We start from the raw sequence: 14592 nt of genomic DNA on the forward strand, positions 1-14592 counted from the left end.
ATTTGGCAAATTGGAAATCACAATACACTCTGAGAGATGTAACCTAGAAAAGGACCTGAATATATGTACAAATGGGATGAAGGACTCCAAAATAAATGTCACTAGTCTGCACAGGAAAACACAATGGATGGAAAATGGATTTAGGATGAAATTTATATTCAAATTTAATTTTAAATAAATAGAGATTTTCAGTAGACAGTGTTATTGACAACACAATGGAGAGAACTGAAAAAACTAAGCCAGTCATATTTTCTTTTTATGGCTGTGACTAGTGCCTAGGAAGTCTGCAGCAGATAGGTGCTGGTTTTGTTGTCTGGCTTATCCTTGTATTATAATATTTTATAATAAGTGCATTATAATGTAGGAGGCGTTTTCTGAAATGTCCTGCCTTGACTTATCTTCTCAGCCAAGAGGAGTTCTCCCACGAATAATCAGAGCGTGACTTGTGAATCCCCTAATCTGGATAGTGGACGTACTGAGGTAAATTCTATGCTAAGGTTTGATAAGCTTGAATGAGGTGCTGAGGGAGGGGTAATAAATATTGAAAGAGAGCTTGCAGTTTCCACCCTAAAGTATTCCATCTCCAGAAATTACAGTTATTCACAGCTCTTCACATCTAAGGCTCCCAACCTTATTTGCTGTGGAACCAAAGGGTATGGGGTATAGCTATTTGGATCTCCTTGGCCTTATCCTGTCTTATAGGATGGAAGCCTGATCTTGTGTATGGCAGGAGGGTTGGAGCTTGATTTTAAGGTCCCTTCCCTCCCAAATCATTCTCCTGGGCAAGAGCCTTGTACAATGTACAATGTATCCTTTGACTGTACAATGCCTTGTATTAATAAGCCCCAGACTTGATCAGTCTTTCCATGGTATTATAGTATAAGTAATGGTCATGTCTGAGCTCAAATGGCAGTTATAAAACTAATATGGGAGAGATAAATATATTTATATACACCTGTTTTCTTTTTTACACCGATCCAAAGGGACTGCAGGTGGTTTGTGAGACAACACAGCCAGATTCTCTACCTCCAAAGACTTCTGTTTCAGCATGTCATCCTGGAAATTCCTTGGATGGAAGTGTATCCTCCCAAACCTCTCAGGAGAGAGGTACTGCACATCCCAGGTACAAAGACCTTCAGGAGAAACTTGGGCTCATGCGATTCAGTGGTGGCGGTCACAAGTCCTTTATCTTGAATGCACTCTTGTCTGTACATGCTGAGGGTGCTGGATGTTTGTATCAAATTGTTAATTCAACAAATTTCAGTTCTGGGTGATGAAAAAGGTGGCAGCACTTGTTACTCAGTGTTGCTTTCTTTGGAGAAATCTCTAGCTGGACTGTTGGGACAGTTTCTTTGATCTTTTCTAGAATGTTCATTTCTTATAATTAAAGGCTCAAAAAATAACCAGCAGGTTCACGCTTTCTAGGCTGGATTCAGCTTCAGGCAACTGATATATTTTCTGGTTTCCTTCTGATCAGATTTTCTTTCCCCCTAGCAAAGAATTTTTGCAAGCCTCTCTCCCTTGCTTTCATTATGCCTCCTTTGCATCCTGCTGCATAGCTGGCTTTAGACTACTGACCCAAAGGAACAGAGTAACAAAGAAGCACAGCCTTGCAAACATGCTTCCAGCTTGTCCTGCAGTGCCCAGGCTGGGATTTTTCAGCTTGGTGCCAATAAATTCATCTAGATTTGGGCACATAAAGGTAGAACTAGATTTTCAGTAGTGCTGGACACTCAGTAGTGCCATAAAGTAAATCAAGGTGATGAGTATTTTTGGAGATTTTGGAGAGAGAGTGCTGTAATTTAAGTCTCTATTGATTTAGGAGTGTCACTTAAACTTCTCCTGAAAACTTTGGTCCTGTTGCATCTCTTTTGAGAAATGTCATATCCAAAACACTGCAGTTTTAAGAAAAGGCTTCATTACAGTGACAGAAGAAGTATAGGATGGAGTGATTTTCTGGATATAATCTAGGAACAGCTCTGATCTCTCAAATGGGAGCTCAGGGCATCCTTTCACTGGTGCAAAGGAAAAAACTATTCGTTAAGGCTCTCATCCATCAGGAAATTTCCCTTGGGATTTTTTATCAAGCCTGTTGTCAGTTCTGGATCTTTATTTAATTTGTATTAATGTGAGCCAGTAAAATTGAAGGTGGAGACAGAGCTGCCTTTCTATGTGTGAACACTACTGCTCAGAGAGTGCACAGCTGTAAAAAAAAATAAGCAACCTTTTAAGAAGACAGGATCAAGTGATCAATTTGTCAAGCAGGGTCTGGTGGTTGCCATGGGGATGAAGCTTCAGACAGGCTTTGAAGAGACCATCATTATGCCTCCTCATTTGCAGGACTAATTGATGAGTTAAAACTGTACAGGGAGCTTTGGTTGCCAAGCAACAGACAACTGAGAAACAAATGTTGTTTACTCTGCTTACCAACAGCCAAAGTATTCCTTTGTCCTTGGCCAGGGGTTGAAGGAAGGCTATATTTCCACTTTCCCTGAAGCCACAGGCAACCATGAGCTGATTATGCAAGTGCTAGATTTTCCTCTAAATGAAGTACAGAGTTTAATTTCTGGTTCTTCAGAAACTGTTTAAACAAATGGCTTGTCCTGATCCTAGCTGTCACTCCTCCACTCAGTGTAATTCTTTATATAGAGATGATACAATTTAACCCTGAAGCAAATAAATCCACAGCCCTTTATCCAGCTGCTATCTTGAACAGGCTGCCTGGGAAATAGACTTTGCAGGAATGACTTGAGTTACAAATATTTCATAAGGAGATCATGCCTTGCTCCAGTCTGTGTCACGCCTCAGGTTTTCCTGTGCCACAGATAGGGGAGCATGAAAAACTGTTTAGGCCCATGCACTGCTCAGGGTCTTGCAGAGACCAGGGAGCAATCACCTTTCACAATTGCTCCTGGGATGATGGGTTTTATTTCCTTTGCTGGGATACTTTGAGAATACGTCTGGGTTTTTTGCAGGCTAAATCTATGTGACACAACCTAGACTTTGACAAAACCACCCTTCACATCAAGTTTATGGGGAAAATGTTACAGTATATTCCCATTTCGCATTGTTTTCTCCTTCCTAATTCAGTTTTTCAGGTTTTTATAACAGCTTATTTCAAAGTTGTCAAACTTGCAGCCTTTTTAGCTGGAATACAGCACTAAGGGAGAAACTTTGAATCTGTGTATTTCGTATAGTGTGGTATATGTTGACATAGACAGGCTGGTCTGCAGTCGGCAAGTGGCTCTAGCATTGGCCTGTGGGGCTGGCAGCAAACCAGCTCTTGCAGCTTTGAGCTCTAGATCCATGCGTTGATCCAAGCCCAGCCTTTACACCTGTTCCCTGTTTCCAAGCATGTAAGATAGAGCAGGGTTCATGTGATTCCAGTTGGTGTCAATGTTCATTGCACACTTGTTTCTCCTATGCCAGTTCCATACGTGCCTTGGATGCACAGGGCAGAGATCCAGAAAAGTGCTTAACACATGCACTTCACTTGAGCACTCAGAGGTCCCACTGGTCAGTACTGCTGCTGTTCCCTAAGGCTTTTCTGGAGTGTGGCCTTGGACCCATCTGTTTAGAATGTGGTGGTACAAAGCTGGAGATGGGGATGTCCTGTCCACGCTGTTTGCATGCTGTTTTGCAGAGTTGTTAATAAAAATGGCTTTTACCAAAAAACAAAACACAAACTTGATGTTCTTGTGATGATTCTCAAATGCCAGAGAATATAGTGCATGAAAGTGTTCTTAATTTTTATAGAATCCCAAAATCCCAGAAATAATCAGGACACAGATGTGTGTTCTAACACAGTATGGAAACATTCAAAATGTGTATTCAGCAGACAAGAAAAAAAATATTTCCAGAGTTCCTGCCCCACCCCCAGGATTTCATACCTTCTCTTGCCATGTGATTCCCATTCCTCTGACTCCCTTTCACTTGCTTTTCTGATGGGTCGTCTCCTGACAGATAGTGACCGTACAGAGGGTAGATCAGGCCGTTTGTACTCCTCTGGGAGAGAAGTGGTGTAAAAGATTAGGAATATAAAGTTTGGGGCATTTTATTGCAAAAAGATTGGCTATGAATGACATATGATGCCTTTGAAATCTGAAATTTCTAGATTCTCATTTTTGATGCTCACTACAGATGTCTTGCTTTTGTGTGCATTAATTTCTACAATACTTAGGAAATTCCATATTAAAATCCATTGGGAAATTAATAGGGCAAGAAAATTATAGGGAGGGCTTAAAAAGGCGCTTTTCTCTAGAACACCTCTGCAAAGAATGTCCATAACAGTAACTTTCACTTATAATAGGAATCAATTTAATGAGCTTAAAGGGTTAACTAACTTAGCTGCTTTGCCTGCTTTTTCTTAAGTAAGGCCTGACATGTGCAAATGTAAACCATTTCTAAATATGTATTACTAGTATCAGAACAGCAGATGCTCTAGGGTTGTCTGTTTCCTGCTGAGCAAATTATTCACTTAGCACAGGTACTGGAGGCTTATCTTCAGATCACAGTTTAAGAAAGCAACCCTATCCAAGAAAACACTTAACAGCATGTACTGGAGTCCTCTGGGGAACTGAAAGCTAAATATCCACTTACGTTTCTTCAATAATGCTTTCCTCAGTTAGGTACCTTAGTCTCAAAGAGTCAGTTCTTTATGCAGAGAGCCGCGTATCTAAGAAGGCCTAAGGAGTCTGATGACTAACATTTCTACTCCCGCTTATTGGAACAGGGTGTCCTTGGTGATTCCACCATGCCAGAAGTCTCGCTATGCTACGTACTTCGATGTGGCTGTGCTGCGTTGCCTGCTGCAACCACACTGGTCTGAGGAGGGCACACAGTGGTCACTGATGTACTACCTGCAAAGGCTGAGGCACATGCTACAGGAAAAACCAGAGAAGCCACCCGAGCCAGAGATTACTCCTTTGCCAAGGCCTCGCAGCAGCTCCATGGTGGCTGCTGCACCCTCTCTGGTGAACACCCATAAAACCCAGGTAAGCAGTTGCCATCAATAAGAAAATAACTACATTTATGGTGATGCTGTGAAGTGATTGCTGAACAAGTAGTGATAGGCACAGCTTTGACTCACTTGCACAGAGGTCAGATACTTGCATTGATTCAAAAATAGACCCTGAGAACAATGAGTGTTTTGGACGCAGAATCTGATGCAGAGGGTCAGAGCTGGTAACTGCTAAGATCTGGAGTGTTGATTGGGGATAATTAATCTAGGATGAACTAGGATAATATCAGTTTTTAGTGTGAGAATATACTAATGTAGTTGTCGGAAGAAATGGTTACCAATGCCTTTTTATTACAGTGTAATGGTCAGGACCCACTGAGCTTCTCTGGTGTACTCCCTCAAATGAGAGAAAAGAAACTGCATTTGCTACTGTATTGCACACTTCAGACAAACACTTGCGTTAAAATATTGAATTAGACTTGGCAAACAGTGGCAGTGAGCAAAAGCTCTCCATGTTACTTCTTCTGCTGTTATTTGTATTGCATAACTGTTGGGGTTTTTAGGAGCCCTCTTGGATTATTGGGTTTTTTTTTTCTGTTAAAGGAATTTCCTCCCCCCCATACATGTTGCTAGGGGAACAAATAGCTGGGTGCTTAAGAAAAACAAAAGACCTGGCTGCTCCTTCTTGTTTAGTCTGGGTGTGTGGGCAGTTGGGTCTCCGGTGTTCGGACAGAGAGGAGTCTGCTTTCTTCAGCTGCTTTTCCTTGTGCTGGAAAGCCCCGGGATCCCAGACGCCTTCCCTGCCCTGCAAGGAGCCGGGCCATGGCCTGCCCTGCCCCGCTGTTGTTTCAAGCCTTCTCAACTCTGTAGCCGTGCTTGCCCTGCCTGCCCAGACCTCCGGGGGGGGGTCCCCGTTTGGATACACCCTGTCTGCCATCCGGGATTTGTGCTCATCCCTACCGTTCCAGCCTGCTGTTCCAGCTTGCCGATCCCGAGGGTCCAGCCAGACACCAGGATCAGCTGCCCAGGGGTTTGTGAAGCTTCTTTGTTCCATCCCTCCCGGGGATCCCAGGGCACCAGTGCTGCGTGCTCCCCGAGCTCACTCCGGAGCTTCCCCTGCAGCCGTGGCGGAACCATCGCACCTGCCCTGCTCACGGGGAGCCACCAGCGCCCCTGCCAGCTGCGAGCGGAACTGCACCCGAGGGGAAAGGGCCTGACAGCCGAGAAGGCTGGGACTGGGTTTGAGATTGTTTGCTGTTACTGCCATAGTTACTGTTGTTTGCTTGACTTGTTATACACATATAGATATAAATTAGTACAGAACTATTATTCCTATTTCCCACATCTTTGCCTAAAAAGCCCCTTGATTTCAAAATTATAATGACTCGGAGGGAAGGGGGTTGCATCTGGCATTCCCAGGGAGGCTTCTGCCTTCCTTAGCAGACACCTGTCTTTCAAACCAAGACAGATCTTGGCGCCCAACCGTGGGTCCTGAGGGCATTAAGAGAGAGAGGTGAAAAAGGAATAACAGTTCCTGGATAACTTAATTTTGTGTGCTGGATATTGGAACCTTGTTAGGCAGCACTATGTGGTCTAGTTTACCCTGGTTCGGGTGGCATGTGGCCGTGGCTATATTCTTCTCCTTTGCAGCTCCTTACCTAAACATGGGTCCTCTGACTAAGGCTACCATTGCTGTTATCCAGTTTGCGCTATGGGTCGAGAAGGTGAGGAATTCATGGGTTTTTAACTTCCTCCGGAATGTGGGTACATGGGTAAACGGCTATCACACACTGAGCGCATGTTTTTGGGGTTATGTTAACAATGGTACCTTCTGTGAGGAAATGACACCAGGGGAAGTTTTCTCCCAACCCCTCAACCAGTTCTTTGGGCCCACCCCACCAATTTTCGAAGGGTTTAGATTCCCTCTGAATACTAACCAACTGGTGCTGGTAGGCCTACTCTATTTAGCATTCAAGGATAAGCTGAGATTGGCTTGGATAACTTCCCAGACACCAGCCCCAGAGACTACAGATCCTACTCCAGAGCCTGATCCAGCCCCAGACACTAGAGACCGTGGTTCCTGCCGAATTGTAGGCGCTAGCCGGAAATGGAAAGCCGCTGTATGGAGTCCCACACAACAAGTTGCACAGGCTACTGAAGGAGAAGGTGGATCGAGCCAATTTGCTGAACCCAAAGCCGTCCAATTAGCTCTGGACATAGCTGAAAGAAAGAAGTGGCCAAAACTCTACCTCTACACTGATTCATGGATGGTAGCCAATGCTCTGTGGGGTTGGCTGGAAAGGTGGAAGAAGGCATACTGGCAGCACAGATGAAAACCAATCTGGGCTGCTGAGGAGGGGAAAGGCATTGCCGCTTGAGTAGAGAAGCTATCCGTGAGGGTCCGTCACGTAGATGCTCACGTCCCCAAGAGCCGGGCTAATGAAGAACATCGTAACAACAAACAGGTAGATCAGGCTGCGAAAATAGAGGTGTCCCAGATAGACTTAGATTGGCAACATAAAGGAGAGTTGTTCCTAGCTTGATGGGCCCATGATGCCTCAGGCCATCAGGGCAGAGATGCCACCTATAAGTGGGCATGAGACCGAGGGGTGGATCTAACCATGGACAGTATGTCCCAGGTGATCCATGATTGTGAGACATGCGCTGCGATCAAGCAGGCCAAGCGGGTGAAGCCCTTGTGGTACGGTGGGCGGTGGTCCAAATACAAGTATGGAGAGGCCTGGCAGATTGATTACATCACACTGCCTCAAACCCACCAAGGCAAGCGCTATGTGCTCACAATGGTAGAAGCCACCACTGGATGGCTGGAGACCTACCCTGTGCCCCACGCTACAGCCCAAAACACCATCCTGGGCCTTGAAAAGCAAGCAAGTCCTTTGGAGGCATGGTACCCCTGAGAGAATCAAGTCTGTTAATGAGTCTGTCATTTCAAGAACAGCCTTATAAACACCTGGGCTAGAGAACATGGCATTGAGTGGGTGTACCGCATCCCTTACCATGCACCAGCAGCTGGGAAGGTTGAGCGATGTAATGGATTGCTTAAAACCATTTTGAAGGCACTGGGTGGGGGAACTTTCAAAAACTGGGAGGTGCATTTGCAAGAGCCACCTGGTTAGTTAACACCCGAGGCTCCACCAGTCGAGCAGGCCCTGCCCAATCCGAACCCCTACAAACAACAGACGGGGATAAGATTCCAGTGGTGCACATGAGAGGTATGCTTGGAAAAACTGTTCGGGTTAATACTGCCTCAAGCAAAGACAAATCCATCCGTGGGGTTGTCTTCGCTCAGGGACCAGGTTGCACCTGGTGGGTGATGCAAAAGGATGGAGAGACCTGATGCATATCTCAAGGGGACCTTGTTTTAGGGTGAACTACCCATGGCTCTGTACTTATATCAGTATCAGCATGTATATATGTATATAATTCGGGTGATGTATGTAATTATATGTTTAAAAGGGTTAAGTTTCATGTAACATGTTAGTATGGGAAAAATTTGGAGTGGATAATGTTGGGGTTTTTAGGAGCTCTCCTGGGTTTTTTGGGGTTTTTTTCTGTTAAAGGAATTTCCCCCCCCCCCCCCCCCCCCCATACATGTTGCTAGGGGAACAAATAGCTGGGTGCTTAAGAAAAACAAAAGACCTGGCTGCTCCTTCTTGTTTAATCTGGGTGTGTGGGCAGTTGGGTCTCCGGTGTTCGGACAGAGAGGAGTCTGCTTTCTTCAGCTGCTTTTCCTTGTGCTGGAAAGCCCCAGGATCCCAAAGCCACCTTCCCTGTCCGGCTAGGAGTCGGGCTGTGGCCTGCCCTGCCCCACTGCTGTTTCGAGCCTTCACTACGTTGTAGCTGTGCTTGCCCTGCCTGCCCAGACCTCTGGGGGGAGGGGTCCCCGTTTGGATACACCTTGTCTGCCACCCGGGATTTGTGCTCGTCCCTGCTGTTCCAGCCTGCCGTTCCAGCCTGCTGATCCCGAGGGTCCGGCCAGACACCAGGATCAGCTGCCCAGGGGTTTGTGAAGCTTCTTTGTTCCATCCCTCCCGGGGATCCCAGGGCACCAGAGCTGCGTGCTCCCCGAGCTCGCTCCGGAGCACCCCCTGCAGCCTCAGGGGAACCATTGCACCTGCCCTGCTCACCGGGAGCCGCCAGCGCCCCTGCTGGCTGTGAGCGGAACTGCACCCGAGGGGAAAGGGCCTGACAGCCGAGAAGGCTGGGACTGGGTTTGTGATTGTTTGCTGTTACTGCCATAGTTACTGTTGTTTGTTTGACTTGTTATACACATATAGATATAATAGTAAAGAACTGTTATTCCTATTTCCCACATCTTTGCCTAAAAAGCCCCTTGATTTCAAAATTATAATGACTCGGAGGGAAGGGGGTTGCATCTGGCATTCCCAGGGAGGCTTCTGCCTTCCTTAGCAGACAGCTGTGTTTCAAACCAAGGCAATAACTTTTATATTTGCCAAAAAATTCTTAGTAGAGAAACTGCCCCAATAGGTGCCAAGTCATGTTCCCTGTTTGCTTGACAATGAACCCTGTACTCCTGACCTTGGTGTAATAAAGATCTTTGTGTTTGAGCTTAAATATTTTTTTCTTTTGGGTTGTTCACCTGTTCCAGGGATTAAAAGGGGATGTAGTTGCAGTTCCAGTTAATCTCCTTGTGGATTTGTGCTACATTTAGGTTGTGCCCTCTTTTCCTGTCATGGGCTTTTAGCAGCAAATGCTGACTTGATGGAACTGCCTAAGAAAATTTAGCAGAGATTTTATTTTTGCCGTCCAATTTTATGACACACTCAAGGAAAAGACCTGTTCATTTTGTTATCAAATGTCTTTTTTTGAGTTGGAAATCTCAGAATTCTTGGTGGTTTTCTTAAAATCACTGCTTTTAGGGCTCTGACAGATTTTGACTGGAAGGAAGGTGACATATCTTTTCTCCAGTAGAGCCCAGATGCTCAAAATCTAGAAGATCAGCATAAACTATGTAAATATTACTACTGTTTGGTTTAGATCTCAGGACTTTATAGACGTTCTTAGCACTATTATGATAGATGGTGGTTACTTGTGGTTCTAAGAGCTCAGCAGCAGCAATATTGTTTAAATTGTATTATATTTCAGTGTCATTTCTATAACATGTTTCATCTCTGTAAAAGCTTGACATAGCTCCATTAAGGCCAGGTGATAAAGATTACTATTCAATCCTAATCTACCTGTGCATGGAGTTTTTATTGGATTGCTGTGCGTGTACAGAAAACCCTCCTTAATACCATCTCCTGGAAGGAAAATTGAAATATATTGCTGTTGATGTGTTTCACTATTTGCATGCATGTGCTGTCCCTTTGCTCTTGCTCATAACAACCTGGTTGTTTTTGCATATTAGCAAGTTTAGCTCCCAGTGCAACAGGGAGTGTAGTCAGTGGTTTACAGAGGCAATATGAATGGTATTGTCTTCCACAGGCACTGGTTGCACTAGAGTTGCCCTGGTTCTTCTCTTTATGCTGTAAAACACTTCTCTCCTTTCACACACTTGGCTATATCTTGCTTTTCTAGGCTATTTTGCTTGCAAAAGACTGCTTTGCAGAAGACTCCATTGCTCTTCTCTAATATTTTTTTGTTAAATCCATTTGGCAATCACACTGGGTACATTGTATCTGTTAAAGTGAGCACTCTGTCCAGGGCATGTTTCTCTCCAAGGCTGAGTTTGATTGCATTTGTAACCTCTGTGTCAGTCCTGTGTATTTTTGCTGTACTCATCAAAATAGAATCCTGTTCCAGCTTTCCAATTCGTTATGCAGAACAGCTGTGATGAAGGAAGTGAAATGGTCTTCCAGGCAGCAAATCTTCCAACTCATGCTCCCCATCTTAACAACTTTGAGGACTGAAACCTGTGAAACACACAGAAGCACCTGGGCTCTGGTTCATCCGAGCCAACTGTAGGAACTTTACTGCTGTTCTTAATATTAAGTCTCATCACACAATACTCTCTGCTAGTTCAAAGCAGAGAATGCCACTTCCCAAAGGCTGATTTGTCCTTTCTGTCAACACAAGGGGTTGTATGCTGAGCCTTCACAAGCTCATCTGACACAGGGTTATGCTTAATGCCTGTTTTTTCAGTCTAGATCTGAAATTCCTAACATAGTGTCATCATTTTTACTCAAAAGTTGATCAATTGCTTCTCAAAAACAGACACTCTGTGTTTCAGCAGGATAGATTTTAAGTGGCAGGCAAAAACTGAGTAAAGAAAAACACATCTGCCTGCAAATCACATCAAGGAGCAGTAGATTTTTGTGGCAAATCAACATTGTTTCTATTGTTCTGCAGTTTATCAGGATAACTGGTAAACTGATGATCCTGCATCTCCCTGAGCCTCAGCAAAACTCTCGCACTTCCTGTTGGGTTCTGTGTCTGAAATCACGTCTTGGATATAAGCTTGGGCTAAAGCAGTGGGGATTGAGAGGACATGAGAAACATCCTCCATGTATTGCCTAGTAAGCTGAATAGTGAAGTAAGAAAAGGTTCAGTGCAGCCTTCTGGCACTCCTTGTTGCTTGGGAAAAGGGGAGATGGATGGGGTGTGAATAAAATTAATACTGTCTGCCTCTAGAAAGTGACTTTGGTCTAAACATGTTGTCAGACCGGGTAACATGTGATAAAGGAAACCTGCATTGCACTTGTATGCAGTGAATTCACTATAACAGCAGGTGTAGGACACAGAACCTTCAGACATTAACAAGTCTGCTACAGTCTTGCACTTCCTTTGCAGGGGAAGAGACAAAACTTGTCAATCATAGCACCAATGCAGTTGTAGTGCTCCCTGCAATGCTGATGGAAAGCTAAGAGTCTCAAGTGTGATATGCTGAGAGCTGAGAGAAGTACTAATGAGCTGGTACACATACAGTCATGCAGGACGAAGACAACAGAAGCAGCAAAATCTAGAGGAGCAGCCCCCAAACTGCTTTGCTGTCTTAACAATCTTATGCTTGTCATAATTGCCATGTAGTCTGCTGCACAGAATAGCCATTTTTTTAAACAATCTTCGACAGGATTAATTCCTTAAAATGCATCATATGCCACACTGTAGATGTAAAGTAATTATGTAATTTGCTTCTCCGGTGTTGTTTGCTTGATACCAGATTTCAAAGCTGGGACTGTGTCTGTGTGTTTGCATGGCTTGTGTCTCAGTAAGCCCTGATCCTTACCCTGTCTTTTAGTGATCATAAATCACATACTAAAACACTGATTTAGTAACCAATGGACAAAGATATTGAATCCAACATAAATGCATTCAATGTTTTATAGCCAGAAGAGGCCAGACAACTATAAAAGCTAAGAAAAAAGCTGTATGGAGTACTTGCTGGCCTCTCTGTTGAGAGCAGCTAAGGTTGAATCCTGATTTGCTGTGTATTGGATTTTATATGTGACTCCTCTGAATCTTTAGTCATATATGCAAAGTGGTAGATAAGCATACCTGTACTACAAGCAGTGGTGAAGAGGAGCCTTGCTGCTGTGTGTCTCCTACATTCTTGTATTGATAAAATTAAGAGGGAGGATTCAAGTCTTTGATTAGTCTGAAAAGTCTCTGAAAAATGTGTGATCCCCAATATTTGATACTGCAAATACTATAACTGGTGTTAAAGACTTCAACTGCAAAGATGGACACAGGGTTCTGCATAAAACTTTCTGTGCATAAAACTGCACGCTTGTGTACTGCAGAAGTTGGCTGGCTCTGCAATGTGCAGTCTGGCTAGGCAGAATCTAAAGCTCCTGTCAAAGTAGTCACTTCATCTATCCCTGACATACAGCTATCTCTGCATTGAAGGCAAAAAGGTATTTTAACATGACCCAATTGTTCAGCAGAATATTTCTGGTGGGATAGCAAAGGAAAAGAGCATTCCATTGAAAACAAGCTGATGTTTAGGCAGAAGAAAATTACCATGAGGGAATTCAGTCAGGTCAGCTGCACAAACATCTCATGGAATATGGCATCAGATCTTTAATGTGAGCAAATGGCTGGCAGCTGCGCTTGTGCCGCTTTCCTTCTTAGCAGCAGGCAGGTATAGCATGTGTTGTTTGATGCAGAGGTGAGTTGAGTGAGCTCTACTGAAATTGAGGTGAGTGAGCCTCATGGTTTTTGCTGTTGTGGGACATTTTGTGATACAAGAAGGGAGGAAGTTTCATATGAACAATGATGGGTGGGAAGCCCTGTTATTACAAGCAAAGGATGTTTACTGATTTAGGAGTCTTAGGTTTCTTTAGTGAGTAAATAAATTTTCTGAAAATTAAGTTTCTTGAAGGGACAGTGCTGCTTATTGCAGTTTTGTTCCAAAATATGTATTTAAATGTGTATGTTATTAAGGGCATATTCTCCTAGATCTTAAATAAAACGCTTTGCAAAGGGTAGCCATGGGGATTGCTCATTAATATAAACCAAGACCTCAAAGACATCATCAGTTGCTCAGAGTCATACCTGGGATCAGAATCAACTAGAGAGGAACATGTTCTTTCATGCCACCAGACGATGCTGACAGCAATGCCTGAGGCTTTCCATGGTGTGCTGTACTTTTTTCCTTTGATGACTGAAAGGTTAGACAAATAATTCTGGACGTTTCTCGATTTTGTTTTTAATTTAATTTTCTTTAAATGTGTACTTTTTTTTGTGCAATGAATTGGAGGTCTTTTTCCTCTACAGTGTTCCTATGACAGCTCTAGGAAGTAGCTCCTTTTTCAAAGCTGATTATCCTCTATTTCTTCTCGTGCTTTTCTTTTGGGAGCTGCAGGATCTTACAATGAAATGTAATGAGGAAGAAAAATCGCTAAGCACAGATGCATTTTCCAAGGTTTCACTGACCAACTTGCGTAGACCAGCAGTTCCAGATCTCTCTACAGACCTGGGGATGAACATCTTCAAAAAGGTGAGGGAAAGGAAACTGCACTTTAATTTACCTGTGATGCAGCACCTCAGGGTCCTCTTAAGTAGCTGCTGAAGTAGTCTGCTTGGACTGTATATTCACGAGGTCTGCTTGGAATATATATTCATGCCATATGTGACATTACCATCCCTTTTCATTGGAGTTGATTCTGTATGTTATTACATTGGTTTTTATATGCAAATCCTGAACATAATGCTGAAGTCTTTATTCAGGTAATTGTCCTGCTGCAACTGCATGAGAGGCGGCTACTCAAACAGTGCTGAATTTTAAGTGCCAGTGCTCGCTGTAATTCCAGCTAATTCAATGAGTTCTGATTTTTTTACCTTGTCTTAGCTCTGGGTTTCCAACCATCCATTCCATACATCTAGCTCAAGGTCAAAGAATGTCATAAAATTATCCAAGGGCATCCATCCCTGTTGCAGTGGGGATACTGCAACACGCCTATATCAAACCAGGAGTCCCGTGGAAAAGAAATATATATGGACGGATTCTTGCTAGATGTTTCAGAGATGTTTATTTCCCCAACTGCATGGCCGGGCTCTGCCGAGGGACTGTGCTCCAGTCACAGCACCCGAGCTGCTTTGCCCGCGCAGGGGAACACAAACCAACCAATGGGGAACGAGGCTGAGCAGGGGCAGGGAAACCCCGTGCCTCCCTCAGGGCTCCCGGGGCGGGGGGAGGAGATCCCAACACA

The 14592-nt window shown here is 44.1% G+C and overlaps 1 protein-coding gene across 3 annotated transcripts in view; it reads left to right on the forward strand.

The window, feature by feature from the left end:
• Positions 1-14592, forward strand: part of LOC138113511 (protein unc-80 homolog) — a 142297-nt gene that overhangs the window by 14965 nt on the left and 112740 nt on the right. For all 3 annotated transcript variants that reach the window (XM_069021868.1, XM_069021867.1, XM_069021869.1), the window contains exons 6-9: positions 407-480; positions 984-1123; positions 4733-4994; positions 13746-13880. In XM_069021868.1, the coding sequence (XP_068877969.1) occupies positions 407-480; positions 984-1123; positions 4733-4994; positions 13746-13880 (611 nt within the window). The remainder of the gene's footprint in view (positions 1-406; positions 481-983; positions 1124-4732; positions 4995-13745; positions 13881-14592) is intronic.

Source organism: Aphelocoma coerulescens, chromosome 7 (assembly GCF_041296385.1).
Source record: "Aphelocoma coerulescens isolate FSJ_1873_10779 chromosome 7, UR_Acoe_1.0, whole genome shotgun sequence".
Taxonomy (NCBI): Eukaryota; Metazoa; Chordata; class Aves; order Passeriformes; family Corvidae; genus Aphelocoma; species Aphelocoma coerulescens.